At 41.3% G+C, this 18684-nt stretch overlaps 2 protein-coding genes across 2 annotated transcripts; one reads left to right on the top strand and one right to left on the bottom strand.

Annotated features, from left to right (window-relative positions):
* Positions 1–6902: 6902 nt before the first annotated feature.
* Positions 6903–8990, bottom strand: LOC125766128 (retinal dehydrogenase 2-like). Its single transcript, XM_049431803.1, is given in 4 exon segments — positions 6903–7523; positions 7525–7664; positions 7732–8512; positions 8621–8990. Coding segments are annotated over 4 exon segments (1470 nt in total). The 5' UTR covers positions 8657–8990; the 3' UTR covers positions 6903–7010.
* A 1819-nt stretch (positions 8991–10809) lies between these two features.
* LOC125766147 (trans-1,2-dihydrobenzene-1,2-diol dehydrogenase-like) lies at positions 10810–12444 on the top strand. Its single transcript, XM_049431838.1, has 3 exons — positions 10810–11178; positions 11245–11786; positions 11865–12444. The coding sequence occupies exons 1-3, from the start codon at positions 10968–10970 to the stop codon at positions 12132–12134; spliced, it is 1023 nt and encodes a 340-aa protein (XP_049287795.1). The 5' UTR covers positions 10810–10967; the 3' UTR covers positions 12135–12444.
* Positions 12445–18684: the final 6240 nt, after the last annotated feature.

Genomic DNA, 18684 nt, shown 5'->3' with positions numbered 1-18684 from the left:
AACACTTTATTGAATAAAACTTTTGTTATATAACAAAGTAACAAAATTAAAAAAATATGTTAATTTTATTTGCTCTTGAAATCACAATGATGGAAAAAAAATCTTGAGCACAGATTCTATTGAAGTAAATTAGCAAACTTTTGACATCCTGTTAGAAAGACAAGGTTGTTTTTGTTACCAACTTTCGTTCGCAAAGAATGTCTATAGAATAATAGTTGAGCAAATATTCAGCCTTCAAAGCTCCGAAGCGGAAAAGAGTGTTAGGAAAGCTTCAATCAAAACCCATCGATATTGGCCTGTCCGTACCATTGGAACGTCAATGTTAAAATCTAGAGAAGAAGAAACCCTTTCCCGGATTCTGCTGAGGAGCATAGGGTCCAAGGGTTTCTTGTCACTAGCATACCGTACAATTATGGAAGCACGTTTTTCTCGAAACTTTCAAATTCCGACACAAAACGGATGGTAAAGAGGGTGATTGCAGCAAAATCGTTTATGCTTTGCTGCACAGTGGAATGTTATCCTCTAACTAGGCCGCCCTCAAATGACTTAGTTCTGAGACCGTCAGCTGCCAAACGAAGGGAACGCCAACTCGTACCTAGCGTGTGATGGGTAAAAAAGCTTCGAATTGTCAAGAACGGTTCGGTAGCTTCCGAAGAGCTTGAAAGGTGTTTCTATGGAAACGATCGTCACGATAAGCGGTAAACCTTTTTTTTTTGCTACGACAACAGCCAGAACGAACAAAAACAAGTGCAGCGCCAGTCCGAGAACTTTGCTTACATTCTTCAACACGGAGTCAACCAGGAATGTGTCGTTATTGACACGTTTTGAGATTGAAAATTCCGTCCGCACGTTTAAGAATGGATGGCAAGGACAGTTTTGCATGTTTGGTTTCGCAGGCCCAACGCGGTGAATAGTAACAGCTAGTGAATGGGAAAAGTGTCAACGGAACAACGCGTTAGTTGGAGAATCGACGTATTTTTCAAGGGATTTTGCTACATTTCTGTCCAAGTTGTCGTTAGCGAGAAACAAAGACTGATAACAAAACACTTGCAAATGGTGAAAAGACAAGAATTTTTGAAAATTACAACGGATTCTTCAATATAAAGGCAGCATGAATGAAGCCAGTGTCAGCGATGACACGCTGACAAGCGTGGCACAATGTATTTGAAAATTTCGTACATTTTTCCGAAGTATTTCAGCAGGAACGGATATTGGTGTTAATACATTTTTCTTGAATACCTGATACTTTTTAATTTGTATTTTTTACTGATTTTATAAATTATATTAATCACCTAAGATGTAGATCTAATAGATGTAATAAAATAATATATCTCGTCTAACAAATTCCAAAATCGATTCCTTTAGATAATGTAAAAACTGGTTCCAGGCATAACTAGTTTGGTAATAAGGATAGGGACAGTTATTTATTCAGAAGTAATACTCGTTTAACAAATAGATATATGTAGAATGTATGTCAATAACAAAAAACAAACAAATAACATACAATAACAAATAACAAACAAAAAACAAAACAATTTAACAAAAAAAACATGTTTACAAAACATCTTCATGAGTGTTTTGCGATAAAAAGAAGAAATTAAATTGTGTCTTTTTTATTAGCGAACCACTTTTGACGTCACTTGACATGAAACAGGAGCTTGAAGATTCCCACACAAAGGATAACAACGATGTCGATGTTTCTTTTTCCAGTATCTGCATTCGACCATTTATCGTCTACTAACAATATGTGCAGCAGATCAGTGAATTACTTTCTTTTTACAACATGTAATATATTTCACCTCTTCGCTACATATCGCACCGTCTCATTAAGATGTCATTACAGTATTCCCAAAACACCCCATTTAATGCCCTCGAATCAACATCATCCTTGCAATCTGTGTGCCCGGATTCATTGTTTCCTAGCGTTGCGCTTTCCTTTTCCTCCTATCTGTAGATCTCCACGAAACCTAAGGAGACCTCCGACGATGTTATTTAATTGTCCCGACAGACCTTATCGCTAAAGCCTCCATAAAATTGGCATCAGTAACGGTGCGCGTCTAATTAGTGTCGCATTGTCGCGGTTGTTCCGCGGTGTTTCGTGAACATAACCGCGGCTTACGGCATTCTTTTTCAGCCCCACAGATGCTCGTGAAAAAGGGAAATGGAAACACTTGCGCGAACATTATTGCTGCGCCCTTTCTGATGATCACCTTCACCGGTACTTGCTTCGTTTGAGTTGTAATAAAATTCCCATGCTTGGTTTCTTTCTCTTTCTTCCGGAATTTATATTTCATGGCAGATTTGGTTAAGATGTCCTTTTGGGGCCAAAAAATAAACCAAAAGTAAGCAACAGCTTTTGGAAGGGCACAAAAAAAGGGGAATGAAAACAACAATATTGGTGGGAAGGGTTTTTACGGATGTTTCATTAAAAATACCTTTCACCCACTTAACATCATATGGTGTTAATTAAGGGTTGTAACTTTTAGATAACGAATCATAAATCCACTCACAGGAGTGTTAGAACAGTGTTAGAAGTAGAACAATTATATTTAGTAACATTGCTACTATGCAACATTTCGCAAGTATGATAGGAAATTATGTGATTGTAAGAAATAATTCAGCTTTTAACAGTAACAGCAACACTTTTCTGAAGAACTCCATAAATTAGACACTGATTAAGCAAATAAATACTCACTTGAATGAACCTCGGAAGCTATAGCGTATGCTTCAATATATCTAACACCGGATTACAGAGACTACACCACAGGGCACAGAGGAAATGCATCTTTACGCCACGCGAGGGAAAACATGATTTATGCTCCCCCGGAGGAGCGCCGTACGCAGCAATTCGCACCTTCGAGGTTATCCGAAGTGGGGACGGCAATGAGCGTAGCAAGTTGCAAGTACCACATTTGCATTATCGTACCATTATGGTGCAGCACGATGTAGTACCCGAACCAGTTCCCACGGTGGTTACAAAGCGTGAATGCAAATGAAAGTGGGGACGATGTGCAAAACTGTAATCGATGGAAGGGATGGTGGCTAAGTTCTGTTCTTGAATTCGTCCCGGCAGAATCCTTGCTCCCTTCTTCTTCAGCAACAATCGGAAATGCAAATAGGCAAACAACTCGGATCCGGATCAGGCGGTAGTCTTTATTCCTCCATCCGTGAGTAGTTACGTGGTGCAGCGACATGTGTGTATGTGTGTGTGGTAGGTTTAGGGAATAAATCTGCTTTACCAACCGACATCGATCGATGGATAGATGAGTGGACACTATCATAATCAAATAACTGACACCGCAGGCAAATCAGACTTTGTGTAAACGCCGATAACATTATGGAAATGGAAACTCCACTGTCCTATCTTGCGAATATGATTAATGTCACCAGTGTGCACACATTAGCATCTTCCGAAAACCAACCGGGAGTATGCAACTCGCACACAACATGCACAATATTCCGGCTTCCCGGGGCTACAGCTTGTCCTGTTACAATGGAACTTGTCAACCTGTTGATTAAACATTGATTATTAGCCTATCATTCGCGACACCATCACTCATTGACGCGCATATCGTGGCGTTGGTGTTGGATTGATTTATCGCACTACATCGGCACTAAACGCTACGAGGGGAATGGAACAAAAACTGAAATTTTCGAATTTTGTATACCAGTTCTAAATGCACTAGCTGCAGCGAAATAAAACACATTAAATGTGGTACACCGGTACGCGATGGTGTCAAAGGTTTCTTCCTCAAGAAACTCTTCCGTTTAACGAATGATACCAAGTGAACAAACGCACCCAGGAGGAAAACTTTTTCCATCAGAATTTCGTGCCTCATTTCTCATTCCGTTCCATCTGCGCTGAGAAGGTTTGTACTTCCGTCCCAGGATATAACCTCGTCGAGCATAGGACATCACTCGGACTCGGAATAGCTTGATTCAAACTAACAAAACGAAAGAAAAAGAAAAATCAAAAGAAAAAAAACGCATCTCAAGTGAATCTTTGTGTCTGGTAGAGGAATAATTTAAAAATTATCAGATTTTCTCCGGTTGTATTTGGAAATTATGCAAATGCAAGCTTGCGTGTTGAAATCGGCTGAACCGAGCGTACAAGGTAAGCGTTGGGCAAAGTTAAAAGCAAAAGTGGTGCATGGAAGATCACATGAAGTGAATAGAAGATGTTGCCAGGCAAGTTGAAAAAGTGTCGAGAAACTGAATTAAGAAAAATAACGGATAATATGATGCGATAGACGAAAAAGTGTGATTAAAGCAGAGCGATTTTAGTTTCTGTCAGTTTTTATTTGCTTTCATTCTTTTCAACACTTCACTTTTTGCATCGCTGCATGATGAAAAAAAAAAGATGCATATTTTACGAGACTGGTATATAATGTGGCTTTTTTGCTTTTTCCTTTTGTTTTGCACTTTCGGAATAGCTTTTGCGTATTCTAAACCTTAAGAAGATTTAGAAAGAATAGAACAGCTTGATGCCTTTAAGAACAAAATGTTGATTAAAGCATTACGAAATTCGTAGCCTTAAGTTTGTGCGATGAAAACAGATTTATAAAAAAAGTAATTTAAATTCCAGCAAGCAACTATAGTCAGTTTCACCTCAAATCAATCAATACTTTATGGAGCTTTTTTCGACGCATAAATATCAAGTGGCGTTGGGCTTTTGCATTTTTGGTATGCTAGTGCAATACTATTCGAAGCCGTTTGGTTCATGGAGCGTTTTCGGAAGAACTTGTACAATTGTGTGTTTGTGAACGTGCCGGAACAAGTACGGCGCAACATTGCGATCGGGTGGCAGCCATTCATACCGTACTCCATTCACAAACAAGCTCGTTTTTTGTGCCCATGCAAAACCGATTCATTCCTCAAGAAGAAGCTGAAAAATGTCTTACAATTGTATGTAGTACCCAAGTGGCTTCTTTTCTTCGAATTCTTCGGCCGAAGATTGTTCGGCAGCCCAAGTCGTCGCGTCTGCTCGCGTTTCCAATAGTATCACCATTTGATAGAAATATGCTTTGAAGTAAAGTTCAAACGGTACGAAACTTGTTGTAAACCGCTTCGAAAGCTGCACTCTCTGCTTCACCATGGAATGATGCTTTTAGTTGTTGTCGACTTTGACTTTGGATTCCTTTGCAACGTTGGATTCCGATTTCTTCCTGCAACGTTCTTGTTGTGAGTCGGACAATGGTGTGCTGCAATGGTATCATCATCATCATCATCACTGTGCTACCATTTCGGGGCTCAATTGAGTACACTTCAGGCGATTGAAGCAAGTGGCTACCTACGGTGGGAATGTCAAATCGGACGATTGGTTAGTATTACATCGAAATGGCGATTGAGCAAAAGACGGTTGTAGTGTTGCAGCTGAATGCATTCGTAAGTAGGCAATTGTTGAGAATATTTTCTAGTTCCTGTTCCTGAATGTAAGGCGTAAAAAAACGTTGATCGAGGCGTGCGGATGGGTCAATTGAAAGCACACAAAGTTCGAAGCTGAGAGTTGGAACAGCAACTATCCATCGAAACCTGCCATAAACTCTTACAATTCTGACCAAACCCATATTCAATTTAATCTTAAACTTCTCCTTAAAGTGTATCTCCTCAACATTGTAAATCTCGCTCGGTTGTGTTTCACGATATAAAAATAGCATTACATTATTTAATCCAAAGCAACGAATGCTGCTAGCATTAAGCATTACACGCCCCATTGCGCACTGAGCGTCACATGGTCTAATTTTCATGCATCACTGCAGCGTCAAGCTTTCCAGTCTTTACGTTTTCTTTGCACACTTCCCTGTCCCGCTGTTTGCACCTTACGCTACTCCCCGCACAGATCGCATCGAAACATAGGCCCACCATCTTGCAAGGTGGATACGTTTTTCCAACCGTTTTGACGGTGAATAATTGGTCGGCATTAAGTTTTAATGCAAAGCACGTGGCAGGTGAAATCGCACACCGGAACCAAGTGAGGTAATTCGAGAAGTCAGATCCTTTGCCTCGAGATTTGTCGGTTGGGAAAGATGGTGTTATCCATGGAAAGGGTGCTTCCATTATATGTACCTGTTCGTCTGTACACAAGGGTGCCTTTAATGTCTGTTATATATGGCCTATGTACTTTAAACGCGGATATTGATTGTAGGCCAAAGTATTAAATATGATTACAAGTAACTCAATTTTTGAATTTTTGGTTTGGTTAATGTTACAAAGTTTTCATTGATACTTACTTTACTACTTTTCAATCCATCAGCTTACCAATTCAAATTGATGATAACATAAATTATTATATTATGTGATATCATAATTTTGCTGATATCTTATCCTCAAGTCCTCTAGTATTTCTTACAGTACTAAAATCCGAATGGACACTAGCGTCAAAGCGATAGCCATTTCATTCATTTGTTGATCAATTGACTGTCCTTGCGATTAAAATCTGGTCGCACTCAAAACCAACGCCTGTTATCTACAAAACACAAACTTATCTTAATTTATGGAGGGGTCTAGTAAGATCACAAACATTTCCAGTATACCTCTTTGTACACACAAAGTAAACGAAGTATAGCAAAAGCTGGTAAAAAGAACACACTTCTTTCAAATGGAAATAGCGGATTTACACGGCGAAATGCGATCAGTGTTCTGGATAAGCGAGAAACAAACATTTTGCTTTTTGAAAAGCATCCGTTTTATCATGGCCCCTTATCGAACAGCTGACGATGGTAAACGTTTCTCTCAACGACTCCATTGTCGACTTGAGATTTATCGCACCCGTCTTACGAGTTGCTCCATTGCCCAAAAACATGACGAGGGCTTGTTTTCGACGGTACTTAACGGTTGTCTACCAATGACCGTATCTTGATAAGAATTAAACTCACACAAATAAAGGGAAGATTGTTGGAGAATGAAACATAATGCAACAAAACGATGAAGATGTATTTGTTTTGAAATAAACACGAACGACGAAACAATCGTAAATCACGATAGCTGTAACTGGTCAACGGACGACCCTTTTAAATTTTAGCCGGCAGACGAATGGAGACTGATTTTGTCTCTAGGTAACCTTCCAGCGAGTCTTTACCCAGTTCACGGCCGATACCCGACTGCTTGTAGCCACCGAATGGTGCTTGGTTCACCACGGCCAGGTAGGTGTTTACCCAAACTGAACCAGCTTCTACTGAATGGCTGAATGTAAGGGCTTTGTTAACGTCATTCGTCACGATACCAGCGGCCAGTCCGAACGCGGTATTATTGGCACGTTCAATCGCTTCATCCAACGTTTTGTACTTGATGATACTCTGCACCGGGCCGAAGATTTCCTCCTTGGCGATTGTCATATCATCCGTAACATTGGCAAAAATCGTTGGTTCAATGAAGTAACCCTCGTTGCCAACCGTCTTACCACCGGTGACCAGCTTGGCACCCTCCTTTTGACCCACCTCGATGTAGCCAAGGATTTTCTTGTACTGTGTGTCATCGATCTGCGGCCCGTGAACGGTTCCTTCAGTGAATGGGTTGCCAACCTTTGCGTGCCTTTGCCAACTCGCTTGCTTTTTGCACGAACTTCTCGTAGATGCTTTCATGCACAAAAGTACGTGTGGCTGCAATACAGCATTGGCCCTGGTTCTCGAACACGGCCATGTAAGCGATCATGGCAGCCTGTTCCACTGCAAAGATAAGCGTGAAATTGAATGTAAAAGTGTAAACACTAATTGTAGATTCAGCAAAACCCACCATTAGCATCCTCGCAGATAACGAGCGGACTCTTGCCACCTAGCTCAAGCGACACTTTCTTCAGATTACTGCTGGCGGCTGCAGCCATAATAATCTTTCCGACCTCTACCGAACCCGTAAATGCCACCTTGCGTATTTCCGGATGCGAGCTAATAGCACCACCCGCCGTTGGTCCGTAACCTGGAACAACATTGATTACACCATCGGGGAAGCCAGCTTCCTTGGACAATGCCGCCATGTACAGTGCTGTCAACGGTGTCTGTTCGGCCGGTTTCATTACGATCGTGCAGCCAGCAGCGAGGGCTGGACCCCACTTCCACGACAACATCGCCAATGGATAGTTCCACGGGATAATCTGTCCTACCACACCCACGGGTTCCTTGCGAGTATAGGTAAAATGAGGCCCATCCGAAGGGATCGTATCACCGCCGACCTTGTCGGCCAGTCCAGCGTAATAGCGAAGGGTCTTAATCGAACTTTGCACATCGTACATTGCATTAGGGAAGGGTTTGCCATTGTCCAGGGACTCGAGCGAAGCAATCACACTCGCGTCTCGTTCCATTAAGGTAGACAGCTTCCACAGCAGGGCACCCCTGGCAGAAGCATCCATCTGACGCCAAGAAGACGTGCGTACGAATGCAGCCTTCGCAGCCTTCACTGCCAGCTCAACATCGGCCTTATCGCCTTCGGCAATGTCAGCTAGCTTCTTGCCGGTTGATGGATTAACCGTGGGAAAGGTCTTGCCACTAACTGCATTCACGAACTGGTTGTTGATGAAGATCTAAAAATCGGGAATACGTTAATACCACTAGCCACGCTAATTTATGCCAACGAGCATTTAAATCATACCACCGTCAAAGAAGAGAGTGACTTGGATGATTGAACCTACCTTAGTGTATTTAATTTCCTGATTCGGATTCGCCATTATGAATTATGGGATAAATGCGGTTGAAAACGGCACCAAACAAAAGTACAATAACAAAAAATCTACACCACAGTAAGCTCAAGGTCAACCTGGAATCAAGGCGCGGAACGAACCAGTACAACCGATGTCTGCGCGAAGATGATGACAGAAACCAACGACCGCGAGGTGTGTCTTTCAATTTTATACACAATTCGCTCGATCTTCAATCCTGGTGTGCGTGTACTCTATCCGTGGTGAGAGATATGATGGCATGAACAAAAGCAGAAACACACAATCACTACCCTAACATACTGTATGCCGAATGTTGCCGGCCGGTAAAATGTGATGCGTGCGCTTCGAGATGACGCTATGGGGATCGGTGTTTGTGTTAGTACGATCGTTAATCAGCATTCGCTACAGTGCATTACTTGCGTTTTTGTACACAGATTCCAGATGGTTCGTATCGTGCGATTGTGGATTAAAGCTAGAAACCTATTTTGCTAGAAGCTTCATTTTGGTAAATCCATCTAATATTAGATGGTGTAGGTTACAGTCAGCTAAAAGTAAGCATAGAAGTGCATATTTATTGTGGTATGTGATCACTAGCGATCTCTCTTAGTTATTCAAAAAACGTAGATTGTCCTTCAGCGGTTCTGCATTATCATTAAATACTGTTTAATGATTTCCAGCGACATGCCATTCAAAGGAACTGGTTTTTAATTTATTGTATACGTTTCGAAACGGTGTCACTCTGTCTATCAGGTTACCCCTGTGGAAAATCGGTACCAGCATATTCTGAAATATTTTTATCCACAACCATTATCTCCTAACAGATGGGATACACACAGAAACAAGTTATGCATTATCATATGTATCGTTGTGCAGTGCACTCAAATCTAAAGCGATAACGTGTTAGAGATATGCCCCTTTGGCCCCTATATTTCGGTTTGTGTTGGTGTGGGTTTTCTGCACATTGCTCTTGATTGTTTGATGAGACTCGTTGTGCTAAAGGCATTCATTTGCGGCTGTCAGAATGTTATCACATCTAAAAAACATTTCAACGTTGAAGATTGTTAGATTTTTGTACGTATTAAACATTTGACTTATTTAATACATGTATTAGATAAAAATGAAATTAATTCCACTGCATATGTGGTAGAATATGCGTAGGAGGCAACCGAACGCGTATACAAACAAGCAGGTGGTGAAATTATTTTCTTCGAGAATGCGGTTGAACTGCATAGCGATGCGCAAAACAATTTGTAAATACATTTTCTTTGTGTCGTTGTAACAAATAAGTTTTTTGTCTAATCACTTAAGCCACAATGCCTGCTAAATAATCATTTACTAGACGCGGCTCTTTTCATTCGGGGACCTCAAGAGCCGCATCAACAAACATGGAGCCAAATGTACCATTTTCGGTTGTAAAGCTCCCAAAATTACAACTTTAGTAGAATGCTGCTCCAATTGTGAAATTTACTCTACTACAGACATTTGTTATTGACAAGAGCGTTCACTGTTTTAATGTGCCCGCAAAAACAATCACGCGGCAAAGAGCACCTATCTCGATATCACGGAATCGCGCATTCAGGAAATTAACATACTGATTTGAAAGTTTACGATACTTCCAAAAAAAGCTTCTAGAGTTCATTATATTACCAGTGGATACCATTATCCAAAAACGATCGATAATGATTCATATTGTCCACTATAAACCTAAAGGTACGTTAGTATTTTATTGCATGAATGGAAGGGAAAATGTATAGGAAATGTATAGTGTAAATATGTACATTGAAATACAATCCACACCCACTTCCAGTTGATAAACAAATGGACTGGTAGCAGTAACGCCTAGCAGATGTCATTTAAATGCACTTCATTGGCCTAAGGTGACCGAGGGGTCTTGTAGTTTGCAAATGATAACGAATGTTCCGGTTTACAGCATGGAACTGATAATGTGTAGCTGTAAAAATAGGACTTATTATTTACAACCAAAAATTGTAATTTCTAATGGCTGTTATAACATTGAACACTACATACATCAATTTCTTATTAGCTATTCGCCATAATTCTTTTAAAACTAACATTTATTCATGTTTTACCACTTGTGCATAAACTTTTGTTCAACAGTGTATTTTCTCGCATGAGGTGTGTTTATTTTCAGACAAGTGGTTTCCCAAGCTGCCGCGGTACAAAACCATAAATAGTGTGATTCCGCTACGAACAGCTACCCTTATCAACTGAAGGTTGAAACTCTGCCGGTGCAGTGACAATCGATACGTGACAGGTATCGCACTACTCTTTGGAAATTGCGATTTGCTAGAGGAAAAAGATGGCACAATCACCACTCCGTTGGGGTATCGCCAGTGCTGGCAAAATTTCACACGATTTCGCGAACGCCGTCGGAACGCTACCGGCAACAGAGCATCAAATAGTCGCTGTGGCTGCCCGAAAACTGCAGGATGCTGAAAAATTTGCTGCCCTGCTTGGTATAGGAACGGCACACGACGGATATGAGGCGCTGGCAAAAAACCCAAACGTTGGTAGGTAGCATCGTTGTTTTCATCTCAATGACCGTGGGCTGTAAACGTTCGTGCGTCCGTTCACAGATGTCGTTTACATTGGGGCGGTTAATAACGCACACTACGAGTTAGGACTGCTGATGCTTGAGCACGGAAAGCATGTGCTGTGCGAGAAGCCGCTCTGTCTGAATGAAGGCCAATCGAAGCGACTTATCAAGCGAGCGACCGAACGGAATCTCTTCCTGATGGAAGCTATTTGGTCGCGGTTTTTCCCGTTTTACCGTCAACTTCGGGAGCGTATCGACCGTGGAGATCTAGGTGAGATTCGCGAGGTGGAGGTAGAGTTCGGATTTGTACTGTCCGACATCGATCGCTTGCGGCTCAAAAGTCTCGGAGGAGGTACTGTGCTGGATCTAGGCGTCTACACGATCCAGGTGTGCCTGTGGGCTTTCGGTGGCAAAGCTCCCGAAAAGGTGGTGGCATCTGGTGTGATCAATGATGATGGTGTTGATGTGGAGGTAACCGCTGAACTGCACTTTCCTGGCGGCGGCATAGCACGTATGAAAACGAGTGCGTTGCATCAGTTGAAGAATACCGCAATAGTGCGTGGCAGTAAAGGTAGTTTGACGGTAAGTTAATTCAAACATATTTCAAACATTTCATATGAAAATAGAACCTTTTTTTCTTCTTTTTACCACCTGTTATAGTTGCATGACTTCTGGTGCCCATTAAAGCTGACTGATGTAGATGGGACAATAAAAGAAGATACATTACCTACCGCCCGGCATCCTTTCAATTTTATGAACAGTTGTGGTTTACGATATGAAGCAGAAGAAATAAGGAAATGCATTAGAGCTGGCCGGGTACAATCGACGTCCGTATCACATGCTGATAGTTTACTGATTGCACATATTCAGGATGAAATTCGTAAACAAGTTGGTGTAGTCTTCCCGGAAGACACCCAATTTGCTATGTAAAGGTTCAGGATACGAAATTCAACATATCAAACAAAAGAAAACGGATATTTTGTGGGCTATATTAATGTAAAGTCGATTACATACAACGTTGATTATCAATCCTCCGGTCAAATAAAGTCAGCCCTCACGCTGCGGAGATAGTAAACATTCTTGATTGATTATTCAGTTCCGGTGTTTACTATAGGTAGCGATCAACTAAGGCAGTTTGAGAAGAGCAAAGGGTGTAGGAAAGCTGATATGATTCGCTGGTTAATGGATAATAAATCACTTTTCATAGTTCATCGTGGATAATAAACCACTTTTCATAGTATCGCTTTTAAAATTCATTTATATATTTAATAAAATCTTCTTCTTCTTGGCTCTAACGACCTTACAGGTCACACCGGCCATTTCTGGCTTACTAGACTTATTTTTACCATGTAGCCGGATAGTCAGTCCTTGCTACGGGGGAACGGTCCGGATAAGATTTGAACCCGGTCCGGCCGTGTGGACTGGCGCTGTTTATCACATGCACCACCGGGCCGCCCCCAATAAAATATAAAGGTGTTTTACCCTCAAGACGCCAGACATTTACAAGATATTTCTTCCACTTATTTTGCCTTATCCCGGGCATGCTTTTACAACACTAATTGAACCAAGAAAATGCACTTATTAAAATCCCTTCTATAATCTAGATTCTCGTCAGGATATAGTCTAAAGTATTCTTTATTATAAAACAAAATGTACTATTTAGGTGTGAGAACCCTGACATCGTATGCAATCAATTAGTGCACAAAACAAATGTGCATGGGGTATTTACTGAAGAACACCAAGCAAGTAATCATCATTTCTATGCCATTGGGGGTGTTGCTCATTCAATTTTTTCATGATAAAAATTTCCTTCTGTGTAGCAAATGTTGATTTTAGTTAAAAAAAAAATCCTAACCAACACTGCGACATCAGCAAAGGTTAGTTATTGAAGTTATGGTTTCTTTTACAATTACAGCAATTGCGTTCTACGTGGAAAAGCCATAGTTCAAGCCGTTCGTATCAGCTCCATAACAGAGATATAATTTAAGTAGCTATTTTCAAGCGAATGTGAAAGTTAAGCAAACTGATTTATTTAATCATGTCATTGTCACGTTAATGGTTCTTTTGCACGGTTCTCCTTTACGTGGGTTTTAACATATCTGGTTCAAACGATAGTGTTCGGCCGGAGGAGCTTCAACGTTGTTCGGTTCTAACCGTATTCATGCAAATGACGCAAACAGCACTTGATAGTGTCTAAATTCTCCCCTATCCGAATAACTGGCCGTTCGGCTTGAAGAAATCCGACCCATCAGACTGATCCTTAAAGGTGCAGAAAATGAAGACGTTCCGTTACGGTATATCTCCGCACCGGTGTCTCTTCAAGCATGGGTTGGTGATTCGCGATGCTACCTTCGTTACCTTCGACGCGCGAGAGTGAGAAGAAGGTTCTTGTCCGGAGGGTCGGCCGGTATGCGCCGTCGATAGATGAGATTTCTGGGCAAAGGCATTGACCCAGCTCACCGACGCAGCGAACCAAGGATGCTCTTCGTTCCTCGTCTCAAGTACATATTCTCTACTTTTCCTTTTATCATGCATCTTGCCAATCAAGCACCTTCGTCTTGATGGAGAGCTTTCGGATTCGATGGCAGCCGAAAGGAACCCAAGATAAAGATATCGCTTACCGATCCTTGCGGAGCGAACCTTTATCTGCTAATGCCATAAATTTATCCCTAAGCACCTTTCCGTGGAGCGTACCTTGCCTTGGGGAAGGATTCCTACATTGCCCACCGTTCTGATTCAACTCATTCGCCGAGAAGGTGCGTGGCACGTGTAACTCTTTCACCTCATACAAAATTAGATTGGAAATGATAGCCTTCCATTTAGCTTTTACTCAACGCTAGGAGCTTCATACAATAACAAGACAACGGACGTACACAACACCGTTTGTTATGTCTGTGCTCGGTGAGGGCAAGAATAGTGACAGGATAGTGCGAAGTAACAGTTGCGCGGCAAGAGATGGCATTCGAGCATGATGTCTCGACCATGCCCGCCTAATGGACACCCTTACGCTATTGACGGGTAGACCGGAAGTTGTTGGTGTTGGTCGTCGTCGTTACAAGCAAACGGTAAATTCAATCAACCCGAACCACAAACCACCAAACAGTGCTCGTTCGAAGGAGACGATCTCTGTTTTTCGGTACCATTGTGTCATGGAAGATCTGAGAGTATTACCGGCAAGGATCGACTCTGGGCAAATCACTAGAACGGTGTAGGTGACCGGTGTGAAGGTAATATGAAATCTTACTAATGAATGTTGACGATAATGGTAGTGGAAATGGACGACGGACGTTATGATTAAAAAAAAATCTTTTTGTACATCGTACACCAGAAACGGATAGCAAGTTCTACACTTGATTGAAAAGTAAAACAGGACAGACAGACTGACAGGGCTGATAACCAATAGTTATGATGGATCGTTCTTTGTTGCTAAACTACTGTAAGCTAGCAACACTACCTAGAAATCAACTTGTCTTCCTTTCGTCTTCATTCATTTAAATAAATCTTCGTTTTTTAATCAGAAACTATAGGACAACATCTATAAATTAAGATAAATAATTTAGTGACTTTTTTGTTAGGATCACACAGGTAGACCCTAGCTTCAATCCAAGATATCATAGGTCGTAGGTTCTCTGGTTTTTTGTTTAGACGATCGGTCTAATATATAGTTCGTTGAACTAAATATCATCTGAATCGGAACCCACGGCAAGGACTTTACTATCCGATTATGTGGTAATAATTACCCTTGGAAAGTAATTGTGTAGCCTGTTGCCCAAGAAGTTAAAAACAGCATATTTGGATGCTTTCTAAACAATTAAGCATTGACAAACGAATCTTTGAGAAAATCAAAAGTATTGCAAATCTCAACAAAATCATTGGTTATTTTTTTTATCTAAAAAGGTAAATCAAAAAGTAAGCGAAACAACTCCAAAAATGTTTAAAACTGCAGTGAAATTTTATACAAAAAAGCATCTCAAAGAAAACAACAAAATTTAAAGATTTTACCCCCAACCCACAACACCTGTTGGCCAATCGCTTTCAAGTGTGGTCACGAAAAAAAGATGCTGAGCGGTTCCTAATGAAACAATTTGGACAATGACATTAACAAACTTCCCACCTCATCATGTAGACGTGCTCGACTTAAACTTTCCTGACGGCAGTCGGGCCGGGTTCTGCTGGATTCCAACATTTGTATGTAGGGTGTGCCAAAAATTCTCATAAAAGTTTTCGCTCACGTGCATTCACTATTATTAGATGAAGGCAATGGGAAGGGAACTAGCACGAAGTACTAGAGCATGTAGAAAAGAGACAAAATCGCTTGAGTGATCAGTGGCAATTGGAGGAAGAAAGCATGCGCAAAAAAAAACAAACAAACGGTACACAAAGTAAGAAATGTTCACCTGCCACCGAGCACCAGCGAAGCGAAGAGATTCTGGCGCGATTGGAGGCCCGAGAAAATCACACCATAAACGGGACGCTCAATGATAGCATTGCGGTGGGTCGCAAAAGAAATTTAACAAATTCAATTTCCGGCCTCACCAGCCGGAGTGTTTGTGTAAAAGCTTTCCTGCTTCTCACACTGTTTGTTAGGTTAGCTTTGATGGAAAACAATCCCACAGTTTACACAGTTCTCGACATAATGTTTTGCTTCCTTCTTACCTATGGCACAATTCAGAAGGTAGTTAGTTTACTTCCTCCCAAGCAGAAGAGGTGCGAGAGATCATTGTTTGGCTCTGTGTTCGACTCCTTTTGCCCCACCATCTGATCGTTCCGTGCGAAGCAGTTTGGTTGCATTTGGCTCGGTGTTGGGTTTAACTTGCGAGGAAAACATTGGCTCGCGTAAGTGGGAAAGCAGGACCCCGGCAAATCAGGTACCGTTTCCATCGTCCTATGGTGAGGATAAACTGAAAGGGGGCAATGCTTTTAAATAAATTACTTCCACCGACTTCAAGGTGCGTAACGTTTCGCTCTCAGCGGAATATTTGCGTCACTATATCAGAGGATCAGTGCCGAGTGTTTCGTCGCAAAGGAAGGAAGTGCTGCACTTAAAAAAAAAAACAAAACAAAAAAACCATATCCCCGAAAATTGTTCGCCCCAGAACGCACCTGAGACGGTCTTGATTAAACGTAATTAATTTTATCGCAATGCAGATTGTTGTGGGGCTGTGGACTATCAGCCTTGGAGCTCGTTGGCTGTTGCTACAACTAATCCAAGAAAAGTCATTTCCGGGCCAGAAACTTAAACTATGCGTTCATGGTTCTTGTTCTTCGTTCTAGGTACTTTCGTGCCTTCAATTCGCTAATGGGTTTTTGCCAAACGAATTTCTCGTCCGCCTATCGGACCCAAGATGCACCGAGACATTTTCAATCAAATTAGAACGCATTCGAGTGCAATTATGTAGCAGTGTTTTGGGCTGTAGATTCGAGAGGTTTATACCTTTGCCCTATCCCCCTTTCAAGTGACTGAGCCGAACAGGGAAAGGAAAGTTTAATTCGAAATGAAACAAATCTGTTCCGGCAGTTGAGTTTTCATTAATTAGGCACAAAAGATGGAGCCGTTTTCTGAGGTAGCTGCAGGTAAATATTGCATAATAGTCTCATTACGGAGCTCTCAATGCAGGAAACTCGATCAATTGGTAGCTAATGGGATAAGTGCTTAACAGAAAAAATGCTATTCATGTCTTTTAATTAGGCTGAGAGTTACAAGATTTGCTTTAACAAAATTTCGATCGCATTTATTGTCGTTGCTTTTGAGTAACACAACTGAATGGGTATAAATCTGAACAATGTGGTTCAATTAATTTACTATTTTCCTACTTTTATTGTGTTTATTTATGTTTCTGCTTTATCATAGCATTTTAGCGCGATGTTTGATAATGAAGAAATAAATGGAAAACTCAGAAGGCAAAGTTCTGTCGCTATATAAAACACTTTAGTGATGAAAGTTCAATGCGACTGCTAACAGCAAAGTAATCGAAACTAATTGGCAGGTGGCAGTGTCATATGCCATAAGCCCGGACGTAGCATAGCCCTACTTTGCTGCCCTTTATTTCTTGTCTTTCTTAGGCTAGTCGGGCAGTCCGGTCGCTATTGCTGCCGAAGTGCCTTATCATTTGTACATCCTCATCACGTAGGACTGAGTTGGAAATGGTGAAACTGATGCCTAATTTGCCACTCCCAAATTAGTGACACTGTTATCGATGCGACTGATTAGTGGAAACTCACTCTACGCGTCCTATAGGACCAGCGCTACCCAAAGCCACGGACGTATTTCCCACGAAGCACACACACACACAGGTTTGATTATTTTTTAATGTGTCGGTGGAATAGATGGTGGAATTTCGATACACGGTGGCAAAATAATTAATATCAACATCGCTAATTCGGATGCTCCACCAGGGTGTGAATCGTGTTTCTGCAGTTCACCCAATGCCATTCGGCATAAAGGTCTACGTGGCCACTACATACGAAATGCTCTAGATGCATGAAGCGAGCCGTAAGTGCGGAGTGATTAAAATTCAATTGTCAGACACACTGGTACAGAATCTCAATTTAATGTGTGCCTTTCGAATCGATGGTGTTTCTCGGTGCTGGTGTGAATTGATTTGGCCACCAGTTTGCGCCACTTGACTAGTGCCGAATTGCGTCAAAGCAGACATTCCGACACAGTTCGTGGCCGAAGCGAAACAAACAATAAATTTTCGTTTGCTAAAGCGGCAGAAAATGTTGAATTAATTCAACTGCCACAAAAGCGGGAAGCATTAAATGAGAAACGCGGCCCGAGACACACTTCGGTATGCAGATCAGCACAGACTCATTGACACTGTATGCGCCATTTAGTCTTTGGTCAGCTGAGCTGGCTGCCACGTGTCTGTACCGGTGAAGGGAAATAAATAAAAGTGGTTCTGTTCAATGTATGAGTTATTTGCATTTAAAAAAAAACATGTCCTTAAAGTCTAAAACTATAAAATTAGCAAAATATTCAATATTATTAGGACTTTTAATTATTTGAGTAAAAGTTTCAGTTCGCTCCAAAATCACCCAAGAACATAACCGAGAAAGGAGGATGATCGTGCCATGTATTTATCTGCTTCATTTAGAGTTGTTCAACGTAAGTACTTCAAATTGTGAATTGTCAAGTTTCATTCGCAAAACTAGTGAACTAATATATCCTCGCATACTTCAGTAAGGATTTCAAATATAGAATCTATTCTCGAAACTCTAAACACTGTTTCGCTGTAGGATGAAACTGAGAGAAAAATGTTGCCCTAAAGGTAGCGGAATAATCAGAATAAAGCTTCCATGAAAACACAATCCCACTCGTACCTTTTGCAGAATAGGCCACGCATCAACAATGTTCCATGCACAATAATGTCAATAACGTAGAATAGTGTCCTATGTTTTGGGTGTTTCTCGTCCTATATGAGTCCTAGGGCTATCCTTGAAAGACAGCGCTGCACGTTTTAGAGCTCGATTACATATT

This window comes from Anopheles funestus, chromosome 2RL, assembly GCF_943734845.2.
Source record: "Anopheles funestus chromosome 2RL, idAnoFuneDA-416_04, whole genome shotgun sequence".
Taxonomy (NCBI): domain Eukaryota; kingdom Metazoa; phylum Arthropoda; class Insecta; order Diptera; family Culicidae; genus Anopheles; species Anopheles funestus.
Note: the sequence above shows the minus strand (reverse complement) of the source record. Positions and strands in the feature narration are given on the sequence as shown.

Bases quoted from the DNA above. Each gene is read 5' to 3' on its own strand.
- LOC125766147 (XM_049431838.1), top strand. From the start codon at position 10,968: ATGGCACAATCACCACTCCGTTGGGGTATCGCCAGTGCTGGCAAAATT. The intron at 11,179-11,244 runs GTAGGTAGCATC...GTCCGTTCACAG, and splicing joins GGCAAAAAACCCAAACGTTG to ATGTCGTTTACATTGGGGCG. The intron at 11,787-11,864 runs GTAAGTTAATTC...CACCTGTTATAG, and splicing joins GCAGTAAAGGTAGTTTGACG to TTGCATGACTTCTGGTGCCC.